The sequence below is a fragment of the Syngnathoides biaculeatus genome, chromosome 13, assembly GCF_019802595.1.
Source record: "Syngnathoides biaculeatus isolate LvHL_M chromosome 13, ASM1980259v1, whole genome shotgun sequence".
Lineage (NCBI taxonomy): Eukaryota > Metazoa > Chordata > Actinopteri > Syngnathiformes > Syngnathidae > Syngnathoides > Syngnathoides biaculeatus.
In genome coordinates this window covers 26,351,266-26,378,173 of record NC_084652.1, presented here as the reverse complement: position 1 = coordinate 26,378,173, position 26,908 = coordinate 26,351,266, and the positions used below count along the sequence as shown (strand labels likewise).

At 43.3% G+C, this 26,908-nt stretch overlaps 1 protein-coding gene across 2 annotated transcripts in view; it reads left to right on the top strand.

The window, feature by feature from the left end:
• The window catches only part of penka (proenkephalin a), a 71,418-nt gene extending 46,782 nt beyond the window's left edge, over positions 1-24,636 (top strand). Inside the window, exons 1-3 of one of the 2 annotated variants that reach the window (XM_061839668.1) lie at positions 18,693-18,746; positions 18,934-19,080; positions 23,673-24,636. In XM_061839668.1, coding sequence (XP_061695652.1) covers positions 18,937-19,080; positions 23,673-24,257 — 729 coding nt within the window. In that variant the 5' untranslated portion in view covers positions 18,693-18,746; positions 18,934-18,936 and the 3' untranslated portion in view covers positions 24,258-24,636. Of the gene's footprint in view, positions 1-18,692; positions 18,747-18,933; positions 19,081-23,672 lie in introns of those variants that run through there. The other variant, XM_061839669.1, reaches the window with a different exon arrangement.
• The last annotated feature ends 2,272 nt before the right edge of the window (positions 24,637-26,908 follow it).

Here is a 26,908-nt window from a genome sequence, read left to right as displayed (position 1 = left end):
AGACTCCCATGGCAGCAGTGTTAACTCTGAGGAATACAAAGCTCAAGTCTCTGGACCCTGTACCATGCTATTTTTGATACAATAAATTTTGCCAAGCCGTTCACCTTTGACAAAGCATTTGAAAAATAGAAGGATACTAACTCCTCACAACTCATGAAAGCAACTTAGCTATGCTAAGTACTGGAGGTCAATGTCACCATGACCATGTTGAAATCGCATGAAATATGAAACTTTCAGGTGGCACAGTGACGCAACAGGAGCGCATCAGCAGCACAGTACTGAGGACTGGGTTTCTGTGTTGGCAAATTTATGTTATTGGACTGATCATCCGGGATGAGCACACTAGTCCTGCCCTTACCCAAGAAGTAGGACAGGGCCTGCCTGACTGCCTTCGTGGATCAGCCATCATCTTGAGATTACAAACAAACCACAATAAAAAATTATAGTAAAGAATTTCTTAATTTATTTCTTGACTTTTGGTGGGAACAATTACGTCTTTCTATTAAGGGGCATAGGTAGTTGCTCTTCCCACGTTCCATTGGTAGGTTTTGAGTCCATACCATAAAGTATTAATGAACACAGAAAGGCATTTAGTATGCGCACACGTGCCCTGTGACATTGCGCGTAGATGCTGTTGACAGTATTTGACAGGTATTTGAAGCATTGCTCAAAGCTGGAATAAATGGGATAATTCTCCAGTTCAAACGCCGATATTACAGGTAAATAAAATCAGACCTCAAGTTCAGCCAACTGAATGGTGTCTTGATCAAGATTTGCAAGCTGTCAATGTTGTAATAAATTCTCTGGCTCCTTGTGTGCCAAACATTTAGACAATTTTGAGCTAAATTCAACCTGCCACAAAGTGGTTTTCAGTTGTTGACCTTTCTAATGCATTTTTTCCCAGGCCAGTTCACAAAGATTCACAATTTTGGTTTGCTTTCACTTTCAAAAAGAAAAAGTACATTTGGACACACTTGTGTCAATGCTTGACATGCAGCTCCACCTTCTTCTGCAAGGCACTCGCAGTCTTGAACCTCTGAGACTCACACCGGACACAGCTTTGCAAAAATATGTTGAAGATTTGTTCATTGTTGCTCCCAACAAAGAACAGTGTGAGACTGATATAGTTGCCTCACATCAGAAGACCACAAAGCATCCTGATCAAATCTGCAGTTTGTCTCACAAAAGGTTAAATTTCTAGGACACATCCTCACTCCTCAATGGCCTAACAGGACAGGACAGGAGCCTCAGGATGCGTCGCATCAAAGTTCCTGATGAGAGAGGGGTCGACAATCAACCAGGAAGGAATCCACAACCGTTTCTCGGGACCGTAGCCCTCCCAGTCAACTAGATACTGCATCCCCCGGACGGCGCAAGGACACCAGCTGGCGCAAGGCTGTTGACCAGATCCCTGTCCATTATACAGGGGGTGGAGGGGTTCTGGCAGGCAGTACCAACAAGGACTGAACCAGTTTGAGCAGGCTGACATGAAATGTTGGGTGGACCTGCTCAACTTTGGAGGTTCTAATTTTTCGGTGACCAGATTGATAACTTCAGTAATTTGTAATGGACGACGAACCTGGGAATTAGCTTCTGCGACTACACTTGGAGTGGAAGGCCCTTTTCTGATTGACAGATTCGCTGACCCAACCTGTAAACAGGAGCTGGCACCCTCTTACGGTTTGCTGTGGTCTGATCAGAGTGAGTTGTGGGAGTATTCCACCCAGATTAGTTGTTGGCGTGTATAACAAGAGGTGAGACACCGGAGCCCTGCCTCCACGTCCTGGTTTATGTCCTTGGTCTGGGTACTGGTTTCCAGGTGATGGCCCGAGGACAGGCTGACAGTGGCCCCTATTAGGGAACAAAACTCATTCCAGAACCGTGATGTAAAACTGAGGCCCCCTGTCGGAAACTACGTCAGTGGGAAGACCATGCAACCTGAATACTTTAGTCATCATTAGCTTGGCCGTCAGTTTTGCGGAGGCAACTTTGGGCAGTGCAATGAAGTGTACCATCCTGGAAAATTGATCCACCACTGTGAGAAGAATAGTGTGACCCTGTGAAGCCAATAACACAATCACAAAGTCAAGAGAAATATGGGACCATTGCCGTTGAGAGATAGACAGAGTTTTTGCCATGCAGAGTATAAGTTTTGTGTGGGCCCATTCAATTACTCTACCCCTCAGCAGGGTAACGACATACAACTTGTCATCGGGGCACCTGCAAGAGTCTTTTAGCCCATCTTTAACTTGTGTTTCAATTTCCCAGGTAAAATCAGAGATGAAACACGCTTCGGGGAGGATAGGAGCGATGTCGAATTCTGTTTTCTCCCTATCATGAACCCGTGACAGCACATCAGGTTTCTCGTTGTTGCTTCCAGGCCGATACAACATCACAAACCGAAACCGCATGAAGAAGAGTGCCCATCTAGCTTGCCTGGCATGAAGCCTTTTGGCTGACTTAAGATATTCCAAGTTTTTGTTGTCAGTTAACACCAAGAACAGAACCTCAGCTCCCGTAAATCAGACACTACCATCAACCGCCTGACATGCTGGGTTCCATTTGAAGGAACTGTGGGATGAGGTTAGTGAATGTAATGCAGCCGAGACCATATTAAAGTTCCGAATGAATTTACAGTAGAACCCTATAAACCTCTGCTCGTCCTTGCGAGTAGTAAGAGTGGGCCAATGAAGAACGTCCTCAACCTTGTGGGGATCCATGCGTATCTAACCCTCCGCCAGGACAAAGCCCAAGAATGATATGGAGGGTTGGTGGAACTCACACTTTTCCGCCTTGACATACAAGTCATGATGCAACAACTACTGTAGTACAGCTCGAACGTGCCCGACATGGGATTTTTCATCCACAGAGAAAATCATAATGTCGTCTAGGTACACAAAGACATATGTTAAGCATTTCGTGTAAAACATCATTGACAAAATTCTGAAACATGGCAAGTGCGTTCATGAGTCCAAAAGGCATCACGAACTCTTTGTAATGCCCTGTGGGCGTGTTGAATATCATTTTCCACTCTGCCCCACCCTCTTATCCGCACTGGGTGGTATCCACTACTTATGTCCAGCTTGGCTCCCTTCAGGAGTTCAAAGGCTGTGGCAGTGAGGTGGAGAGGGTCCCTGTTCTTTATTGTAATGTTGTTCAGTCCTTGATAGTCGATACAGGGCTTCAGGGTCTTATCCTTCTTTTCCACAAAGAAGAAGCCAGCCCTAGCCAGTGAGTACAAGGGCCGTATAAATTCTGATGTGGTACGAAAACCAGAGTACCCGGAGAAAAGCCAAGCAGGCACAGGGAGAAAATGCAAACTCCACACAGGGAGGGCTGCCTGACATATTAACCCTGAGTGGAGTGTTGCAATTAAAATGCAGCCCTATGGGGGCACAAACCAGTGCAATCTGTAGGCCGGTCCCAAGCCCGGATAAATGCAGAGGGTTGCGTCAGGAAGGGCATCCGGCGTAAAAACTGTGCCAAACAAATATGAGCGTTCATCTAAAGAATCCCATACCGCCCACGGCACTGCTAACCTGCAGGGCGTCGGTGGAAATTCAGGTACTGTGGGTCGAAGACAAAGAAGAGGAGGAAACCGTATCCATGGTCAGAAGAATAACAGGAATGCACAGAGCATACAACTGAGTGTAGGGACTTTGAATGTTGGGACTATGACGGGAAAAGCGCAGGAGTTGGTTGACATGATGATAAGGAGAAAAATTGATATTCTGTGCATCCAAGAGAGCAGGTGGAAAAGTAGTAAGGCTAGAAGTTTAGGAGCAGGGTTTAAATTATTCTACCACGGAGTAGATGGGAAGAGAAATGGAGTAGGGGTTATTTTAAAGGAAGAGCTGCCTAAGAATGTCTTGGAGGTGAAAAGAGTATCGGATCGAGTGATGAGACTAAAATTTGAAATTGAGGGTGTTATGTATAATGTGGTTAGCGGCTATGCCCCACAGGTAGGATGTGACCTAGACTTGAAAGAGAAATTCTGGAAGGAACTAGATGAAGTAGTTCTGAGCATCCCAGACAGCGAGAGAGTTGTGATTGGTGCAGATTGTAATGGACATATTGGTAAAGGAAACAGGAGCGATGAAGAAGTGATGGGTAAGTACGGCATCCAGGAAAGGAACTTTGAGGGACAGATGGTGGTGGACTTTGCAAAAAGTATGGAGATGGCTGTAGTGAACACTTATTTCCAGACGAGGCAGGAACATAAAGTGACCTACAAGAGCTGAGGTAGAAGCACGCAGGTGGATTATATTTTGTGCAGATGATATAATCTGAAGGAGGTTACTGACTGTAAAGTAGTGGTAGGGGAGAGTGTAGCTCGACAGCATAGGATGGTAGTGTGTAGGATGACTCTGGTGGTGGGTAGGAAGATTAAGAAGACAAAGGTAGAGCAGAGAACCATGTGGTGGAAGCTGAGAAAGGAAGAATGTTGTGCGGCCTTTCGGAAAGAGGTCAGACAGGCTCTCAATGGACCGCAGAAGCTCCCGGAAGACTGGACAACGACAGCCAAGGTAATCAGAGAGACAAGCAGGAGAGTACTTGGTGTGTCTTTTGGTAGGAAAGGGGAGAAGGAGACTTGGTGGTGGAACCCCAAAATACAGGAACTCATTCAAGGAAAGAGATTAGCGAAGAAGAAGTGGGATACTGAGAGGACTGAGGAGAGGTAAAAGGAGTACATCGACATGCGACGTAGGGCAAAGGTAGAGGTGGCAAAGGCTAAACAAGAGGCATCTGAAGACATGTACACAAGGTTGGACACGAAAGAAGGAGAAAAGGATCTCTCCAGGTTGGCCAGACAGAGGGATAAAGATGGGAAGGATGTGCAGCAGGTAAGGGTGATTAAGGATAGAGATGGAAATGTGTTGACTGGTGCCAGTACTGTGCTAAATAGATGGAAAGAATACTTTGAGAAGTTGATGAATGAAGAAAATGAGAGAGAAGGAAGTGTTGAAGAGGCAAGGGTTACTAAGGGGGAAGTCAGAAAGGCACTACAAAGGATGAAAAATGGAAAGGCAGTTGGTCCTGATGACATACCGGTAGAGGTATGGAAGCAATTTGGAGAGATGGCTGTGGAGGTTTTGACCAACTTATTCAACAGAATACTAGCGGGCAAAAAGATGCCTGAAGAATGGAGGAAAAGTGTTCTAGTTCCCATTTTTAAGAACAAAGGGGATGTGGGAACTATAGAGGAATAAAGTTGATGAGCCACATAATGAAGTTATGGGAAAGAGTAGTGGAGGCTAGACTCAGGACAGAAGTAAGTATCTGCGAGCAACAGTATGGTTTCATGCGTAGAAAGAGTACCACAGATGCATTATTTGCCTTGAGGATGCTAGTGGAAAAGTACAGAGGAGGTCAGAAGGAGCTACATTGTGTCTTTGTGGATCTAGAGAAAGCCTATGACAGAGTACCAAGAGAGGAACTGTGGTACTGCATGCGTAAGTCTGGTGTGGCAGAGATGTGTTAGAATAGTACAGGACATGTATGATGGCAGCAGGACAATGGTGAGGTGTGCCTTAGGTGTGACAGAGGAATTTAAGGTGGAGGTGGGACTGCATCAGGGATCAGCTCTGAGCCCCTTCCTGTTTGCAGTGGTCATGGATAGGCTGACAGATGAGATTTTCGCAGAAGATATTGTGATATGCAGTGAAAGCAGGGAGCATGCAGAGGAACAATTGGAAAGATGGAGACATGCACTGGAAAGGAGAGGAATGAAGATTAGCCGAAGTAAAACAGAATATATGTGCGTGAATGAGAAAAGTGAATGGGGAAGAGTGAGGCAACACGGAGCAGAGATAGCGAGGGTGGACGACTTCAAATATTTAGGGTCAACAATCCAGAGCAATAGTGAGTGTGGTAAGGAAGTGAAGAAGCGGGTCCAAGCAGGTTGGAACAGCTGGCGAAAGGTGTCTGGTGTGTGATGTGACAGAAGAGTCTCTGCTAGGATGAAGGGCAAAGTTTACAAAACAGTGGTGAGGCCGGCCATGATGTACGGATTAGAGACGGTGGCGCTGAAGAAACAACAGGAAGCAGAACTGGAGGTGGCAGAAATGAAGATGTTGAGGTTCTCGCTCGGAGTGACCAGGTTGGGTTAGGATTAGAAATGAGCTCATTAGAGGGACAGCCAAAGTTGGATTTTTGGGAGACAAGATTTGAGAGAGCAGACTTCGATGGTTTGGACATGTTCAGAGGCGAGAGAGTGAGTATATTGGTAGAAGGATGCTGAGGATGGAGCTCCCAGGCAAAAGAGCGAGAGGAAGACCAAAGAGAAGGTTTATGGATGTGGTGAGGGAAGACATGAGGGAAGTTGGGGTTAGAGAGGAAGATGCAGGAGATAGGCTAAGTTGGCAAAAGATGACACGCTGTGGCACCCCCTAACGGGACAAGCCGAAAGGAAAAGAAGAAGGAGTGTTGCAATTAAGTACCCTTGCACCCCCACATATACTTAGAGGGGACCCACCCTACCGTAATAAGTACCATGACAGTCTTCACCCTTCCTCTTTTTGACAATTTATGTTTTGGGAAGCTATTCCGTGTTTGAGGGGTATTCGCATTTTGTAGTTTGTATAGGATAATTTGTTTCCCTTGTCCATGTCCTAGCTTGATGCTACATATACTACAAAGTGTTTGTTTCGCCTTGTTCATGGCAGGTACGTTTGTTCATATGTCGGGTATCTCTTTTTGGTGATGTATGTTTGGGTTCCTAGCTTGATGCTACATATACTACAAAGTGTTTGTTTTGCTTTGTTCATGGCAGCTGTGTCAAATAAATGAAGATTGCCTCCAAGATGAATCTTGTGTCATGAGGTAGTCTTTAAAACTACACAACGCAGAAATCCATCACTCACACTTAGTGGGGTTTGACCCGTTGCATCCCCGACCAACATCCATTTGGTCTCCCAGGGGACAGTTATTGCTGGCTAGCCAAAACCTTTTTCATCAGATCCTGTGGCGCGCACATGCGCAGCGCCAAAGACCTACGCACGTTCTCGCTGGCAGTGAAGGTCGCGTGCTTTCAAAATAATAGCTTTGTTTAAATAGAGTTGAAAATGAACAGAAAGACGGTAACTATATATGGGAGAGGGGAGGTAATAATCATAATGTGTATAAGTCTGTTTATAGACTGTTCAAGTTAAACTGTTCAAGCTTTATTTTAATTATTTTTTGTGTCCTAAGGTTCAATTTTTTTTCTCTTCCTCTCCTTGTATTTTCCAGCCATTATCATGTCAGTGAGAGATAGTTATCACACAGGGGCTGGTAGTGGGCGTGATGTCACCTTTAGGATAGGCAGGGGCCAGCAGCTCGCTTGTCTTTTAAACAATACAATTGATCAGTCTGTTGTTGATTCTCCATTGCCTCCCCATGCTAGTTCAACCCCTAAGCACGAACAAGTCATCTCTTTTGAAGCCCTTGGAATCATGATCATTGACTTGGCCAAGCAGAGAGGTGAGAGCATTTCGGCCAATCTTAGCTCTTTTGGTCTAGTTCAGTTCAACCTCAGTCTCGAAGTGGTCAGTCATCCAGTGATGGTAATTTGTCACAGCTAAAGGTTGTTGTACAGTCTGACAATAATTCCCGAAAGTTTTTCAGAGGCGATCATGCATGAACATCCCTGTTCATGAATGGGTAGACATGATGAAATGTTATCTGAATAGGGTAAAATGCAGCACTCGCTCTGAAATGTTCGATCTGATCATTTCGAGACTGTCGGGCAAAGCTAGGGATGTGGCTGACTGCCTCGCTACCCTTGGTGGAAATGCCTTTTTTCAGTACCATGGATCTCATATTAGGGTTCTACAACATCCCCCCTCCATGAGTCTGACGGGTGATACACAGCCTTTACAACCCGCTTGGGCCTGTATGAGTATAATATAAGATCAGTGGTGGCTGAAGTAGGGATGGTGCATCTACTGTGGCCAGTTGGGGCATGTTGTTGATAACTGTCATGCCAAAAGCTGTGGGTACCTCTCACAGGAGCAACAGAATGGTGAGTCTTAAAACTATCCAAAGATATTTTGCACAAGCTCACCCTCAAGTAAAATCCACATGACTGTACTCCTTGACTCTGGGTCTGATGCTAATTTATTAAATTCACTCCTTGTCAGTGCATGCGTTTAATAACTTTTGAAGTCAGACAGCCTTCACCACCGATAGCAGTTTTTGGGGCAAAATCACCACTACATCCTAACACTCACCATGTAATTCCCAGACTCTCACATTTAGCGAATTAGCTTTCATATTTTTGATGCCATGAATCATAACCTTGTTTTGGGGAACCCATGGCTTAAGTTTCATTACCCCATATTAACTGGTCTGCAGAAATTGTTGTCATGGGGCAGTAGTTGCGGCCAGACCTGTTTCATGCCACCATTTGATGTCAAGGGGAGTACTCCTAAACAACTGCCACTAACCCCCCGGGTGACCTCTGATTTGTCCCTTGTACCCGCCTGTTACCATGACGTAAGGGACGTGTTCTTTGAATCCAAAGCTAAGACTCTTCAACTGCAAAAGCCGCACAACTGCACCATTGACTTGTTGTTGGGCACCAAACCACCGGGAGTCTATTTTCACTCACAGCACTGAACGCCTTTTGATTACCAGGGCCTCAATGACATTATGGTGAAAAACAGGTACCCCTGCCTCCCATGCCCACTGCATTCAAGCTCCTGGAAGGGTAAAAAATATTCACAAAGTTGGACTTCAGGAGCACTTACCATCGCGTAAGGATCAGGGATGAATGGAAAACTTGCCTTCAACACATCCACAGGAGACTATGAGTATTTAGTCATGCCATTTGGCTTAACCAATGGTCCTGCAGTGTTTCAAAACTTTTAAATGATGTCCTTCGTGACATGCTCAACTTGTATGTCTTTGTGTACTAAGATGACATTTTAATTTTCTCACCTGACAAAACAACACATACTGTTTTGTCCACGTCCCTTCAATGCTGCAGTGGCTGCTGCAGAATGACCTGTACGTTAAGGTTGCGAAGTGTGAGCTAGGCCGTTGCATGAGCTCACCTCACCAGACCGACCATTTGTGGGGAGCATTCAGAAAACACCAATTGGCCTTTACCTCTGCCCCATTCTCATCCTTCCAGACCCTAAACTCCAGTTCGTCGTGGAGGTAGAGGCATCTGATGCTGTTATAGGCGCGATGATATCTCAGAGGTGCCCCAAAGATGTCAAGTTACATCCTCACGCCTTTCTTTCCAAAAAAGCTCACCTCTGCAGAGAAATTATGATATCAGGGACTGAGAATGACTTACCGCCAGGGTGGTGTTGGCGGAGTGGAGGCATTGGCTGGAAAGTGCTCAGGTTCCATTCATAGTTTGGATGGATCATAAAAACTTGGAGTACCTCAAGACAGCTAAGGGACGTAATCCGACGCAGGCCAGGTGAACATTATTCTTTTCCCGGTTTAACTTTGTACTCTCATACCGCCTGGGTTCTAAGAACACTAAACCCAATGCCATCACACAAATTCACTGTGGGGAAAAGAAATGCACCCGAGACACTATCCAACCACAATCTTGTTTTCTCTATATGTTCATCTGGGAAGTTGAAACCTTAGTCAAAGACACATTGAAAGATACTCACTGCCCAATGGAATGCCTCGAGGGCAGGCTTTACATGGTCCCGCCCTTAAGGGGCAGGGTTATTCATTGGACACATACGAACAAGACAGTGTGACAGCCGGGCATATCTAAGACTCAAGTCAGTTGTTGAGCAGCGCTTTTGGTGGCCCAATGTTAAAAGAGGCCGCCCATGATTCCACATTTCCTTGAATTTTATTCCCTTACTCCCCTCTGGAGGTAATCCTATCAATCTTACCATCATTGATCATTTCTCCATGTGTCCATTAAATACCCCTTCCCAAGTTATCCTCTGCTTTTGAATCTTCCTAGTAGTTCATGTGTTCAAGTGGCACGGCATCCCCATTTAAGTTGTTTCAGACCAATGATGTATGGAAAATGTTCTGTAAGGGTGTGGGTGCAGTAGCAAGTTTGTCCACTGGATAATATCAACAATCCAACAGTCAGATGGAGCAGGTGAATCCTAATCTGGAGTCTGTTCTACGCTGTATGGCTGCATACAATCCAGTCTCTTGGAGAGGTTTACTCGCATGGGATATCTTTAGATATGTGACCAAATTTCTTCAAGAGAAATAGGAAGCATCAGGCTACCCCCCTCATGTCGCAGACCAGGAGGGCAGGGACAAATACATTAATGACTTATTTGATTCATCAAGGTATTCTATTGGAGCCATCGAAAATTAAAGTCAGCCCGTGAAGGAGGCAAACATATGTCTGAACACACTTTGGGGAAGGGCAGTGCAAAGAGACAATTTGAAGCAGATTGAACTTGAACAAAACAGAAACAATTTTAGATTGAACTTGAACAAAACAGAAACAATTTTCAAATTAATGTTTTACCGGATATATGAAATCAAGTTCTTCAATTTTCAACAGTACAACCAACGCAATGACATTGTCCTGCCACCAGGGTTAGGGTTAGGGTTAGAGCAGTCACTCCGCATAGACACGAATGATCCTCACAGATCAAGAGGTGTCATTCTGACGCTTTTTCTTTTAAAACATATTAACGCACCGCATCATGAAATATACATACATATTTTTAACAAACTTATTTATATTATGAAATATACAAATCTTTCAACGAAAGACAATACAAGATACACGGCACAACATTGTCCAAACTATTCCCTGCCCTTGGCAAAGATACTAAATATGTTTTGAGAAAATTGAATGATGGTGGAAAAAGCAGGACCAAACATCACAAATTTATATTTATAGGGTGACCTGTAGAAGGCTCGCATACTACTGATTTTTTTACTTTAATGTCAGATTTGTTAAACATACATGACATACAACATACCTGAAACAGCATTTCTGTCAGACCTGTGGTGTTATAGTAGACCAAAGAGTTAAAAATATCCATCCATCCATTTCCTTAGCTGCTTATCCTCACACGGGTGGTGGGAATGCTGGAGCCTATCCCAGCTGTCATCGGGCAGGAGGCAAGGTACACCCTGAACTGGTTGCCAGCCAATTGCAGGGTAACAGTCGCACTCACAATCACACCGAGGTTCAATTTAGAGTGTCCAACTAATGTTGCATGCTTTTGGGATGTGGGACGAAACTGGAGTGCCTGGAGAAAACTCACGCAGGCACGGGCAGAGCATGTAAACGCCACACAGCGGGGCTGGGCTTGAACCAGGTCCTCCAAACTGTGAAGCCAACACTTTACAGCTGCATAATATGAATCAACTGGTCTGTCTAAAATATGTACATTGTTCCTGATACTATAGATAATTTAACCTATATGGTCAATATGACAAATTTAACAAGAGCTGCAATCAGTGGGTAATGTCCACAGTGCTGTAAGGGCCAGGCAAATACGAAGCTTAAAGTGCTTAATTTCTGATCTAGACTCATTGGTGGCCAGGTGTCAGGCAGGGATAATAATCGTGGGTACAAAGCAGACAGCGAGTTGAGTATCCTGACTGCCTTGTGGACAAAACCTTTTTGAGCCTGCTGGTTTTGGCCTGAAGACTCTGTAGTCTCCTCGCTGATGTCAACAATTTGAAGAGGCAGTGTGTTGGGTGACTGGGGTCATCAGAGATGCTGGTGGCCTTGGGTAATGTGACAGGTAATGTAAATGTCCACAAGGACAGGGGAGAGACATAGCGATGATCTCCTCAGCTGCTTTCACGACGTGGTGCAGGATCTTGCAACAGGAGGCGGTGCAGGTGCCTTACCGCGCAGTGATGTTGCTGTACTGGATGCTCTTGATCGTCCCTCTGAAAAAGGAGATGGTGATGGGAAAGAGTACTCTTTCCAGTTTTTCCGCAGGAAGTATAGTTGCTATTGAGCCTTTTTAGCCAGTGCTGTGGTGCTACTAGTCCATGATGTGTACACCCAGAAATTTGGAGCTGCTCACCCACTCTAATGCAGCACCACTGATGGTTAGTGGGGATGCTGGGTGTGCCCACTCCTGAAGTCCACTATGATCTTCTTAGTCTTCTCCACTTTCAGGTGGAGAATGTTGTCCATGCAACACATCGCCAAGTGGCTCCCCTCTCTCCTGTAGGTTGTCTCATCATTGCTTTTGATGACGCCTGCCACGTCTGCAAACTTGATGAAGGGATTAGAGTTAGATATGAGTGTGCAGTCGTGGGTCAGCAGAGTGATGAGGAGGGGGCTCAGCACCCATCCTTGAGGGTCCCCTGTGTTCAGCATGATGGTGTTGGAGGTGTTGCTGCCAACCCGACCTGCATGGGGTCTCCCCATCAGGAAGTCCAGCAGCCAGTTGCACAGGGAGCTGTTGAGTCCCAGTCGGTTGAGTTTGAGGATGAGCTTTTGTGGAATGATGGTGTTGAATGAGTGGAGGGCAGTGGAGATAGTATCATCTGTGGAGCAGTGGAATTGATGTGCAAACTGGTAGGGGTCCAGCGATGGGGGAGAGTTGCGGGGGAGGATTTGATGTGCACCATAATTAGCCACTTGAAGCACTTCATAACGATAAGAGTGAGTGCAACTACACGGTAAATAATTGTAACAGGAGGGAGAGATCTGTGCGCTCATCCCCACAGTCACTCAGGACGTAGCCACAAATCTCATCCACCCGAGAGGCCTTCCATACATTAATCCTTCTGAGAGTCCTCTACACACTGTCCAGAGAAAGCAACAACACGTGTCAATCACACTTTTTACTGATGTGCAGAGTAAACACATAAAGTCCTTCTTGTTGTCCAGCAAGCATACGTTGGCCAGGATGATGTATGGGAGAGCTGGCTCGTGCGAGCAAGCTTCCAGCTGGGATATCTCCGCTCTGGCCCCTCTTCTGCTTTCATCCTTTCCCCCCATGGTGGTTCTACTGTCGGTTGGGTGAAGGAGTGAGGGTCAGAAATTGCTCTGGCCTTGTATAACCTGCTGGATTTATCTTAAAGAAAAAAAAAATGCTGCGAAAGTCGAGCAGAAACATTTTAGGCAAAGTTGTGTGAGTGTGCGACTGAGACAGTCAAGACACACCCAGTTTACCCAAACATCTACCTGCTGCTCATTAAAAAAAATAAATTGGCCCACTCCCCATGAGGTTTGAATGAGTTCCTACAGATTGTCAATGACCTGAACATTCCTAATACATCTATTTCTTACCTCCATCTATTTCTTACCTGCAGGCACGTCATCAGTTTAGACAACTGATCCTGCCAAGGGTGTAGAGCGGGTCCACTGTTCCACAGCCAGGACCAAAACCACATTGCTCTTCCTGAATCCAAGATTTGACTTCCTGGTGGACCCTCCTCTACAGCATCCCTGAATAGACCTTACCAGGCAGGCTGAGGAGTGCGATCCCCCTATAGTTGGAACATACCCTCCAGTCCCCCTTCCTAAAAAGGGGGACATCCACCCCAGTCTGCCATTCCATAGGCACAGTGCCCGATGTCCACACAATGTTGCAAAGGCGTGTCAACCAGGACAGTCCAACAACATCCAGAGCCTTTAGGAACTCTGGGCGAATCTCATCCACGCCCGGGGCCCTGCCACCAAGGAGCTTTTTAAATTGGCCCGCTACCCTAGAGGTTTGAGTTCCAACAGATCGTCAATGACCTGAACATTCCTAATACATCTATTTCTTACCTCCAGGCATGTCATGGATGACATTGACATTGATGGAATTGAAGCCCATCTGAATGATACACCCGAGCATTTGGCTACTGAATGATGATACACCCGAGCATTTGGCTACATCATAGAAAAAGAAAGGGCCAAGGAAGAGAACCCCAACTGCAATAACTGCACGATTGATACAAAGAGGCTGATCTTGCTGATATCGACCTGTAGCTGTAAAAAGGTTATGAAACTCGTGTACAGCATTGCCACAATGTTAAATTAAGGCTGCAACACTTTGGCTAGAATTTGTTGACCCTCTTGGCATAGAGCTAAATATCCATTGGTTTTCGTAGCCGTTTATCCTCACAAGGGTCGCGGGAATGCTGGAACCTATCCTCGCTGTCATCGGACAAGAGGTAGGGTACACTCTGAAGTGGTTGCTGGTCAATCGCAGGGCACATGGAGACAAAACACCAGTTGCACTCACAATCACACTTAGGGGCAATTCAGTGTCCGATTAATGTTGCATATTTTGGGGATGTGGGAGGAAACCAGCATGCCTGGAGAAAACCCACACAGGCACGGCAAGAACATGCAAACTCCACATAGGTGGGGCCGGGATTAAACCCTGGTTCTCTGTACTGTGAGGCCAACGCTTTACAGCTACACCACCATGCCACAAGTAGAGCTAAATATAAGGAATTATGAGCGAAAATTAAAGGGTGTAGATATTTCCGACCAACAAATGCATTATGATTGACAAGTGCTAAGATCACGTAGGCCTGCCCTATTGCATGGAAGATGGTGGAACCATGAAATAATCAACGAAACAGTCCTTTATTAACATCTTCCCCTGCAAGCTCCAATGAGTCCATTCTTCTGGCTGTATCTTTAAAAAACATGCCGTCTGAGAATTTACTTTTTTCAGAGCCTGACGAATAGTTTCACCAAATTTCTATCATCGCTCTGTAAGGATGTGTCGTGCTTTACTACAAGATCAACCTGTCACCTTTAGTCACATCTACTTCAGAGAAGATTCTGTTGATGAGATAAGTAATTATATTCACAGTCATTTGGCCCTAAATTGGTTCACTGTTTGTTACTTTTAATTGCAGACAAAGCTGAGTATCACAGAGATCCAACTATTTAAATTCGTCCTTGGGGAAAAAAAATCTCAAGAGGACCTCCTTCAGTGAGGGAAGCTTTAGGTGAGATTTTGATACATTCTCTTTGATCTATCAAGAGTTGTGTCATGGACGGCAAATAGATCCAGTTCTGACAGGGAACATTCCAAAGACTTGTGCTGTAAAAGAGCCATTTTTCTGGATTTTTTTTTTTTTTACAGAGAAATCAGCGTTGCTCTCCCACAATTCCTTTTAGCTTTTTTTTTTACTCCTCCACACAGATCTTCTCCTAATCAAACAGGTTTCTGGGCTGATGCTGAGAAACACAGAGTTTCAGCTCCCTCCATAGATTGTCTATTGGGTTTAGGTCTGGAGACTGGCTAGGCCATGCCAGAACTTTGGTTTTCCTGGCTGTGTGCTTCAGGTCATTGTCATGTTGAAAGACCCAACCACAACCCATCATCAATGCTCTGACTGAGTGAAAGAGGTTGTTCCCCAAAATCTGACAATACATGGCCGCGGTATCCTCTCCCTAATACAGTTGAGTTGTCCTGTCCCATGTGCAGAAAAACACCCCAAAGCATGTTGCTACCACCCCCATGTTTCACAATAGGCATGGTGTTCTTGGGAAGAAACTCATTATTCGTCTTCCTCCAAATACGGTTAGTGGAATTATGACCAAAAACTTCAATTTTGGTCTAATCTGAGCAGAAAAACTTTCTCGCATGACTCCTCCGCATCATCCAAATGGTCATAGGCAAACTTAAGACAGCCCTTGATATGTGCTGGTTTAAGCAGGAGAACCTTCCGTGCTATGCATGATTTCAAACCTTGACGTCCTAGTGTATTACCAACAGTCACCATGGAAACTGTGGTCCCAGCTCTTTTCAGGTCATTGACTAAGTTTGGGCCCTGGGCTGATTCTTCACCTTTCTTTGGATCATTGAGACCCCATGAAGTGATATCTTGCATGGATCTCCACTCCGTTTGATATTGACCATCATGTTTAGCTTCTTCCATTTTCTAATGATCGCTCCAACAGTGGACCTTTTTTCACCAATGTGCTTGGCAATTTCTCCGTAGCCCTTTCCAACCGTTTGGAGTTGTACAATTTTGTCTCTGGTGTCTTTGGACAGGTCTTTGGTCTTGGCCATGTTACAAGTTTGAGTCTTACTGATTGTATGGGGTAGACAGGTGTCTTTATGCAGCTAACGACCTCACACAGGTGCCTCTGATTCAGGATAATACATGGAGTGGAGGTGGACTAATAGGTCTTTGAGGGTCATAATCCTAGCTGATAGACAGGTGTTCAAATACTTATTTGCAACTGTATCACACAAATAAATCATTAAAAAAATCATACATGGTGATTTCTGGATTTTTCTTTTTAGATTATCTCTCTCACAGTGGACATGCACCTACGATGAAAATTTAAGACCCCTCCATGATTTTTAAATGGGAGAACTTGCAAGATAGCAGGGTGTTCAAATACTTATTTTCTTCACTGTAAGTGATGGATTCACCAATGACTAATGTTTGGGAGCCAGTTGACTGAGTAGAAATCAGATTAGCTCAAGGAGTGAATCTGTTCTGCATCTGAACAACCTTGCCACAGTTAGGGAGCTGCTTGGGGCTGATTTTCACAGGACAACTATCTCGGCTACAACTTAAACTGTCAGGTGTCTCCACCTCATCTGCTGTTACGAAACTATTCTAGTGTAGTTGTCCACCTCTGAACATGTCCAAACCATCTAAAACTGCTATCTCTAACCTTGTCTCCAAAACATCCAACTTTGGCTGTCCCTCTAATGAGCTCATTTCTAATCCTATCTAACCTGCTCACTCCGAGCGAGAACTTCAACATTTTCATTTCTGTTACCTTCAAGTTCTGCTTCCTGTTGTTTCTTCAGAACCACCCTCACTAATCCGTACATCGCCACTGTTTTATAAATTTAGCCTTTCATCCCAGTGGAGACTCTTCTGTCACATAGGACACCAGACAACTTCTGCCAACTGCTCCATGCCGCTTTTGCCCGTTTCTTCACTTCCTTAACACACTCACCATTGCTCTGTATTGTTGATCCCAGGTATTTGAAGTTATCCACCCTCGCTAGCTCTTCTCCCTGGAGCTTCACTCTTCCCCCTCCGCCCCTCTCATTCACGCATATATTTTCTGTTTTACTTCAGCTAATCTTTATTCCTCTCCTTTCCAGTCCGTACCTCCATTTTTCTAATTCTATCTCTGCCTGCTCCCTGCTTTTCACTGCAGATCACAATATCATCTGCGAACATCATGGTCCAAGGGGGTTCCAGTCCAATTTCTCTCCGTGTACTACAGTTTCCTCCCACGACCGAAAAACATGCATGGTAGGTTGATTGAAGACTCTAAATTCTCCGTAGATATGAAGGTGCTAATGGTTGTTTATTTATATGTGCCCTGAGATTGGTTGTCGACTAGTTCAGTGTCTACCCCACCTTCAGTCAGTAATTCGCTTTGATAGAATTCAGCATACCTGCGACCTTGGTGACGATAAAAACTGTAGAAAATGGGTGGAAACATTGATTGATGGGTTACTAAGAATGTAGTGAAAAGGGCAGTGGTAAGAAGAGTAAATTTACAGGTAAAAAATATAACAAAGATAAAGGCTTTTCCAGAGGTGGCTCGTGTTAAACTGATTTATTTTCAGAAAAGGCTGAAAAGAACAGTCAAAGTGAGGTATAAATCTTTAAGTCTCATCTCTTGTGGTGTGAAGATTGAGATGTGATTATTTTTAACGTAAATTTTCCCTGTGAGTGACTGATGAGTCCATGGTGTAACCCAACGTTGATTGTCACCCAAAAAGGGAACTGACTTTGGCTTCATATAGTTAATTAACTCAATTCAGTTACTAATGTTAATTAGTCATCCAACTTTGTCAGGCAACTTTGTTGGTAATTGGGTGATTTATTTTCCATTGTGCAGATGTCTTTAATATGAGGACTGCCATTGCGAGGATTCATGAGCTTGTTTTGCCACATGGGGTGGGTGGTAGAACGAAAGTGACATCAATACATCATGCCATCTTTGTGCTCACTACTATGAGGAGCTGCTTGCATCATCTCCCACATACCTATTATGGAAGGCTGCTAGTTGTTTTTACACGGAAACCTCAAATGGCTCTAATTTGGAAATGCCATTTTGTCTCTGAAAAACAATTAAAAATACAAAGACAGGAAAGGAACAATGAAAAAAAAGTAATTTGACAACTTAATTGAAACATGATTTTATTTTCAAAAAGAGCAGAAACTGGCAAAGTTCATCACATTATAATCATGATAACATTTTTTTATATTTTTTTCAGTGAACATATATGGTTTGTTTGGTTGTCACAAGTTGTATTGCCTTGGGTTCCTCGACAATGATGTGAATCAGCACATTAAGGATAATAAAAGGAATCTCTGATCCCATTTGACAGCACATACATTTAACTAGATATCCTAACTATAAATAAACAAGAATAGTGGTAAAGGCAAGATGAGGACGATGATTTTATTGTCATCATTCAGGAGAAACTGATACCGACATACATTATGAACCAATTTAACAGATTTTGACTTTGACACATGAAGTATAGTCCTTCGCCGTTATCTGTTGCCGAGCAATAATATGAAAAATCTGTCGGTCTTATTAATATCCCTCCTCCTCTGCCGGAAAGGGATTAAGAGTGGGACATAAACAGCTCCACTTCGACGTGGTGATTTGAGTGACAGTGGTAGCAAATGCACGTTAATCAAATCAATGGAATATTAAGCAGCATGCATTATTCTCTCCCAAGTGTTTGCTGATTGGCTGAAAGGTGACTGCCTGCGCGCTTCTCTGTTCACCCTTGTTCATAAATTGTACGCACCGGCTTCGTCGGTCGGTAACCTCGTGGATACGCGTGGAGGAGGAATTGCTCAGAACGACTTTATAACTTTATTATAGTCAAAAGGTAAGAGTTTTCTACGCTTAACAAATAATACAGGTAATAGTCTTATCTATATTGATTATTTATATAAAAACAGCAAAGAATTGACATTACATGAAAACAGCTAATGAGTGATTTTTTTTTTCCACTTTGATATATATTTGTGTGTGTTTGTGTGTGTTGTATCTTCTGCATTGTTTTCCCCTGTCAGGCCATGGGTTTCCGTGCAGACCGCAGCAGGGTTTGGATGTTGCTCCTGGGAGCATGTGTGTCGCTGGTAGTTGGAACCGACTGTGGAAAGGATTGCACTCTCTGTGTCTACCATTTGCTTGTACAACACTCTGGTTTCCCTACTTTGGTAAAGTTATTCGACTTTTCTTTCTTAATGAATTAATGAATCACTCATTGAATTTATTTCAAAGGACACAAATGTTCATTTATACACCATAAAACCTGATAACCAAAGAAAAAAATAGATGACTGCATGTATTCAGCCACTCAATAAACCAATAAATTAAGTTAAGCTATGACAGCAGTGGGCAGCATGGTGGCGCGCCTATAAAGCGTTGGCCACACAGTTCTCAGGACCGGGCTTTAAATCCCGGCCCACCTTTGTGGAGTATGCATGTTCTCCCCGTGCCTGCATGGGTTTTTTCCAGGCACTGTGGTTTCTTCCCGTATCCCAAAAACAATTGGAGACTAAATTGCCCCTAGGTGTGATCGTGACTGTGACTGTTGTCTGTCATATGTGCCCTGCAATTGGATGGCAACCAGTTCAGGGTGTACCCTGCCTCCTTCCCGTTGACAGCTGGGATAGGCTCCAGCACTCCCCAACCCTCATGAGGATAAGCGCCTCAAAAAATGGATGGAAATTACAGCAGGGCATATAGAAATAATTATTTTTAAAAAAGGTTATTTCATCTTTATTTTTTTTTCTTTCATGCAGGTCATAAACACACGTGCCAATTTTTGAAGAGCAAAGGTGCAGTAATGCTAGATGTGAAATGTGAAATATCGCCCTTTGATAATTATGATTTTATGTCTTTTGATTTTGGAAAGAAACGGTACCATTTCAATGACAAACAAATGTGGGAAACGGATGTAATCTTCTCCAAACATGTTAGTTTAACATTTTAATCATGAGCAACCAATGTAGATCTTCAAGTTAAATGATTTCAAAGGACTTTTTCAGTCAATATTATGAAGTGGAAAAAGTACAAAAGGAAATCCATCCATCCATTTTCTTAGCAGCTTGTCCTTGACAACAGGCAGAAAGCAAGATACACCCTGAACTGGTTTCCAGCCAATCACAAGGCAGATGGAGACAAACATCCGCACTCACAATCACACCTTGGGGCAATTTAAAGTCTTCTATTAATGTTGCGTGTTTTGGAGATGTGGAAGGAAAAACCTATGCAAGCACGGGGAGAACATGCAAACTCCACACAGGTGGGCTGGGATTGAACCCGGGTCCTCAGAACTGTGAGTCCAACGCTTTACAGCTCCTCACCAGGCAACCCCTACAAGGACATCTTTTTTTTCAAATCTAGCACTTCCTTCCCCACACAATAACTATTTATTGTATACTTTTCATCACTGCCCGAAGAGGAGAGTGTGTACCCAAACCGACCGCCCACCAACCCACCCCTGAAGTGCCAATATGTTCTCAATTCAATTTTCCTGTTCATTAATTCTGTCTTCATAAGCCAGCGGCACTGAAAGCTCGGCAAGAATTCATTCTCTGTGCAGACTAACAGGAATTTCTGATGGTTCAAATATGTGAAAACCACTGACACATAGAAGATTTGGAAGATATTGTAATCCCAATAGCCAGGCCACAGTAGGTGTCCTGATTTGTTTGGAAGAAAAACGCTTTCATTGGAAACACTGAAAATTGTGTCACTATGCAGCTTGCTGAGTGCTTTCCTCGATTGTTACATGTTTGCATTTGTGATGGTTATCGGAGCTGTGTGGAGGCTTTTATTGATCTTATATGTTAAGTGTTGTAACCACTCCAATTTCAAGCCATTTCTTCTTTTTTAGAATGTCAGTTGTTCCCCATATAACAGTAGCTGCTTTTCTCTTTTTAGATTAAAGTGCCAATTCAGCACGGCTTGGCAAATGGCACAAGGAGGGGGCCTTAATGAATCAAGGATAGATTGAATGGGTCATGTAAGATTGAAAATCCCATAATGAAGTGGAAAAGAATTAGTTTCCATTAAAACGGTACCGTGGGGCCACAGCAGGTACTTGAATAAAAACAATCCTTTTAATCACCCATGAACAATTTTATTTATTTATTAGTCTAAGTCTGGAATGAAAACATTTTTTTTTTGGGGCCTTAAATATATAGAAGTTTCTTTGGGCTTGTCCCATTAGGGTTTGCCACAGTGTGAAATCTCGGATGAACGCTCATATTTTTTTGCCACAGTTTTTACACCGGATGCCCTTCCTGACACAACCCCTCTTGGGAAGTAGAAGCCTCAGTGAGATATAAACTCATGACACCTGGTTTACCAAACCAATGCTCTAACCACTGAGATATGTGGCCTCCCTGGCCTTAATTATATAATTCCAAAGATCTTTGAAAAAAAGTATTACTGACGTATGTTAGGTTGATTTCTAACTTGATTTCTAGACACGGCATGGTGGTTGCCAATTCCTCCTTCTTGATGGCGCAAACACAAATACTGTAATACAATTTGGCTGTTTAAAAAAATATGAACTTGGAAGCAAATGTAATCCTTCCAACAAATTATGTTTACTGTACTCATAGGTCTTCTGTTTGAAAATGACCAATGTAACAAGTACTCAATGTGCACAGTTTTAATCATAGTAGAAGAATCTCCTACTGTCTGAAACCAGAGGAGAAAAAGGTGTGTATCATCTAAAAGCTTAGGTGGCCTTGGATCTCACTTATTCATCAATACCACCAACACCGGACTATGAAGAAAAGCCTTAATGGAACGTCATACCTTGTGTGAATTTGTGCAATGGAAAATTTGTGTGAAATGACTTGGAGACCTGGTTTATAGACGTGCCTGTTTAGGTTTAACACTCATCGTGAGATTCTTTTCAAGAACACTGACATATGTGTTTCGACAGTGGTTGAACAATATCGATAGGATATGCCCTATTGTTTCCTCTGACAGATTGGAAAGCAATCACAGAGATACTGTACAACACCAGCCACTTTTTTACAACTATACAGGCAATTTCAAGTAATTAGTCAACCAAACATACTGTACATGTTAATGGTCTATGGGACATTACTGGAGATAACCCAGAGTATCCATTCATTTTCTACCATTTTTCTGGGTCAGGTAGCAGGGCCAGTAGCTTTAGCAGGGGCGGCTCGACTTCCCTTTCCTGAGCCACTTCATCCAGCTCTTCCGGGGAGATCCTGAGGTATTTCCAGACCAGCCGGGATACATAATTTCTCCAGCATGTCCTGGGTTGTCTCTGAGGTCTCTTTCTGGTGGGACATGCCAGCAATACCTCACCAGGAGGCATATGGGAGGCATCCAAATCAGATGCCCTAGCCACCTCATCCGGCTCCTCTCAATGCGGAGGAACAGCGGCTCAACTCAGTCCCTCATGGATGACAGAGCTTCTCACCCTCATTTCGACAGCTTGTATACAGGATTTTGTTCTTTTGGTCACGACCCCCACCTTGTGACAATAGGTGAGGGTAGGAACGTAGATCGATTGCTAAACTGAGAGCTTTGCCTTTTGACTTTGACGATCTTGAACAAGACCCCAAGATAACTGAAGTCCTCCACTTGGGGCAGGATCTCATCCCTAACACAGAGAGGGCACGCCACAATTTTCCAACTGAGGACAACCAAGATGAGCACAAAACATGTACCCACCTCATGCTATGAGAAAAGAGGCTCTCCCTTCATGACTCATGGAAATCAATGGCTGTGAGAAGGCGGGCTAGAACTGGTTTTGGTGATTTCATGAACGGCGATAGCCACAGAGCATTTAAAAGTGGGTAATTTGTGCTGGTGTCGGTGTCGTCAGAACTGAATTGAATCCTATCCAAACAAAGCAGCTTCTTTCATTCCTATTTAAAGTGGTGAACTCGTCTTGCTAGAGATGTCTCTATATGGTGAAGAAAACTCAGTGATCTGTGTGTGACTGGAGAATTTACCGGGTACACTTATTAAACACTGAATGAGTTGATTAAAACTGCTGATGATTTCAATAGGTCCAGTGACCTAATAGTGTGTACAGGATCGTCAAGCCACCCAGTGACTATTCATTTATAATGCTCCCATTCCCACCTCCATAGGTCCGTGCCAGCCAGTACATGGAATGACTTGAGAAAAATATGATAATATTAGGGCAGAACGGTGGCGCTGTAGTGTTTGGCCTCAAAGTTTTGAGGACCGGGGTTAAAATCCCAGCACCGCCTGTGTTTGCATGTCCTTTCCGTGCCTGCGTAGGGTTTCTCCAGGCACTCCGGTTTCCTCCCACCTCTCAAAAACATGCATGAATTGGAGACTAAATATCCCCTAGGTATGATTGTGAGTGCGACTGTTGTCTGTCTCCATCTGCCCTGTGTTTGGCTGGCAACCAGTTCAGGGTGTACCCTGCCTCCTGCCCTATGACAGCTGGGATTGGCTCCAGCAGTCCCATGAGCCTCGTGAGAATAAGCGGCTCAGAAATGGATGGAATGATAATAATGTTAATAATGCAGCCAATGAAATTATTTCTACAATGATTAAGATGGTTGGTCAGCCACCACACGTCTGAGAAGCTCACGTCAGAACTGCTAAACAGCACAATGTTTTTCTAATTTTCGAAAGGTTATTCATTTATTTTGACACAATGTTATAGCTAATACATACATTACATGAACAGTTATTTCAGTGAGTGTGGAATACAAAGACATTTTTTTAATATGATTGTCAAGAGTTGATCATTGATTTCTTTTTTTCTCAGACATGCTCACTTGAGTGTGATGGTGAGTTGGACAGTGACAAGCTCCACCTCTGCTGGGGCATCATACGCGACGAAGCAAGCCATTTTCCTTTTGATGGGGTCCAAGAAGAATTTGAGACAACTGGCATCATTCCAACTCATAACGAGGATGCATCATCACCAGGACACCAGCTGGCCAAGAAATACGGGGGCTTTATGAAGCGTTACGGTGGATTCATGTCTCGCAGTTCTTTTTCAGAGCGGTTGTTAGCTAATTCCGTAAATCAAGATGAGGAAGAAAAAATACGTCTGGAGATCCTAAAGATCCTTAATACAGTGTCTGAGCATAGCAGAGAGGGGGGCATTCAGGATCGTGAGAGTGTAAAGCGGTACAGAGGGTTTTTAGGGCGTGCTGATGATGGGGAGGTACAAGGTGACATGCTGGAGGCTATGTTAGGTCGTGGGTTGCGAAAGCGTTATGGAGGGTTCATGAGGCGTGTGGGCAGGCCTGAGTGGTTACTGGACAGCAACAAGAATGGGGGAGTATCAAAGCGTGCATGGGAAAATGGTGAGCTACAGAAAAGGTATGGTGGGTTCATGGACTAGAATCCAAAGTTAAAACCTTATTGACTTCAGACACATATAATCAAATCTACTTAATCAAGCATTTATTTGGCTTTGTATAAAGTGCTGCTGCCTATACTATGACGCTTCAGTGGGTCCCGTGATAACATTAAATATTTGGATGGAATCTTTTAAAATCAATGTTTGGCTGTTTTGAATTTGAGTACATTATGTATTAAAATACTATGTTGATCGAGGTCATTTGGATCTACTCTCTATATATTTAGAAATGTTCACTTAATTACACATTATATCTTCATCCTTTAAATATCCTTTTGGGTGTGTTACAAGACTTTAACCATGACAGTAAATACACAATACTTAATATTACAAGAGAGCAATGAATATTGAGAGAGAAGGAGGCACGTAATTTTATCAATCAATAAGGTCATACCTAAAGAAATTAATACTGCTTATCAAATTGTCACAGTCACAGACAAAGTACCAGGATAGTGGCGAGGCCTACTTTAGGGGGTTTTTTCATCTTCTTAATTCCCCCTAGAAAAGTACCAACAAATTCAATATAAAGAGGTCAGAAAATGAGTTTCAGTAAATAAATACATTATCCATCATTATTTACATGTCCTTCACTTCATAGTGTCATGCAGGGATCCGACGACAAGATTTTAACCCTGATATTGGCCCAACTGGCTTTCGCAAATTTCTTAGATTGGGCTCAAAATATACAGTATTGTCAGAATCGATAAGACTCCTTGTAGTGTGACATAATTCATGACAAACGATTTGGCCTTTTGACAGCAAAACGAAGAGTCTAGGGTGTTGGTTTTTTGGGATACCTTCCTTGTCGTGTGACAGATCAATGACAACCCCTCGACAGCCTACCTGGACATTGACCAATAGCATTGCATGTAAGGACCGACGGATTGCCTCCCTTGCTTGCCGTTGCCAACATTTATTCACACTTACAAACCAATGGTTATCACAGCTTTAGAGCATGATTTGACAAAGGCAACATGTTTACATACAAATGTTCGTGCTAGTACTAAGAAGACTATATAACATTATGTTGCCTGCTGATGAGCCATATTAAAACTATGTGTACATACTTCAATCCCTCCTTGAATTGACAGCTCGAAAAAACCCCGCCTAGCACCCAAGACGAAACCATAAATTTTTCCTCCTTGTTCCTTTTTTCCAACACAACGTATTATCACAATCCATTGTTGTTGTTTCCATGGTAACAGGAATGTGTATCCAACAGTGTTTTTATTTGACAAGATAAAGGCCCAGTGATCGTAATCTGGTGGAATCATAATCATTCTTTCTACAACTTCTTTCTCATTGAAACAATGAACCATTCTGACATGCCTTGTAAAATCAAAATATGAAGAACTTACTGAGGAAGCAGAGGACCTTTCTAGTTTTTTAAATTCAATCTCTTTTTAATCTTTTCAAGTTCAAATTTTCTAAGTTCTATTTGTTTTTTGTTTTTTTTGTCTCTCTCTTTCAATCTGAATTTGCAATTCCAGGACATGCGTGTCCTGCGCTTACCTGGACAGCAGCAGATAACCAACAGTTGGTGGACTGTCACATGATTCCTGTTTGCGTGTATTACCCAGGTCAGAAGGTGTCCCTACCAAAGACTCAAAAGTTGCATGTGCTACCAAAAAAGCTGGGGTCAACGTTCCATTGGCCCTTTGGAGGTTGAGGCAATCATGAATCTGGCTCCCATCCGGCTTTAGCTCCTGTCTTCTCAGGATCCATCCTGTTTTTAATGTGTCGTTCCTGAAGCTAGTTTACTTCAACTCGCTGAGTCCTCCGGAGGTGTTTTGTTTTTGTCAGGTTTACCAATTAGACATTCATTATACTGGACAAAAAAAGGAAGCAAAGACACCAGTTCAAGTTTGACAGCTCACAAGGAGAGAGGAGGAACTGTCTCTTACGATTCACCACTGCACTCTCTGATTATCCTCTCCTCAGCACCTCTATTTATATAGTTTCAAGACGCCCATTATTTAAATGGATATTACAAAAAGGAGACGGCAAGCAAACCATACTTGGAAACAAAATGTACTTGTTTGTTCATATGTGTCTGCATGTGTGTGGAAGATTGCTGAATACATGTGTGGTCATCAATTCTTTAACAGGCAGCAGGTGCTCCTGATTCTAACATTTCTGACAATTAGATCTTTTTGTTCTTGCTCTCTCCTGCAAGGCGGCTGCCACGTTATCTAAAGCAGAGCAAAGCATTTCTTTATTGGAAGCAGAGCATTTCTTCATTGCAGGCAGAAGCAGTTAGTTAATTATATTTATAATTATTTCTACATTATCCTCCAGTTTATCCTACATTTTCTCTAATCCTCACATCATCTAATAGATAACACTTTCAGCTTTATTCTACAGAATCACATTTATGAAAACAAACATGGGTACACTCGGAGGAAAATATAGCACTAATTATTTGTAATCTTCTGGATCAGAGAACATGTCTAGAAGAGAAGTCATAACGTCATCATCGTGGTCAACAATATCAATGTCATTACCCTGTTGTGCCAATAGTGAATATATTTCCGCCAATTTTGAATTTGTCGGGGCAATAGCAGTGGTTATAAGTTGGTTAAGTGATGCCTCTAAGCAGGGAATAAAACAATATCCACACAATGCAAGAATAG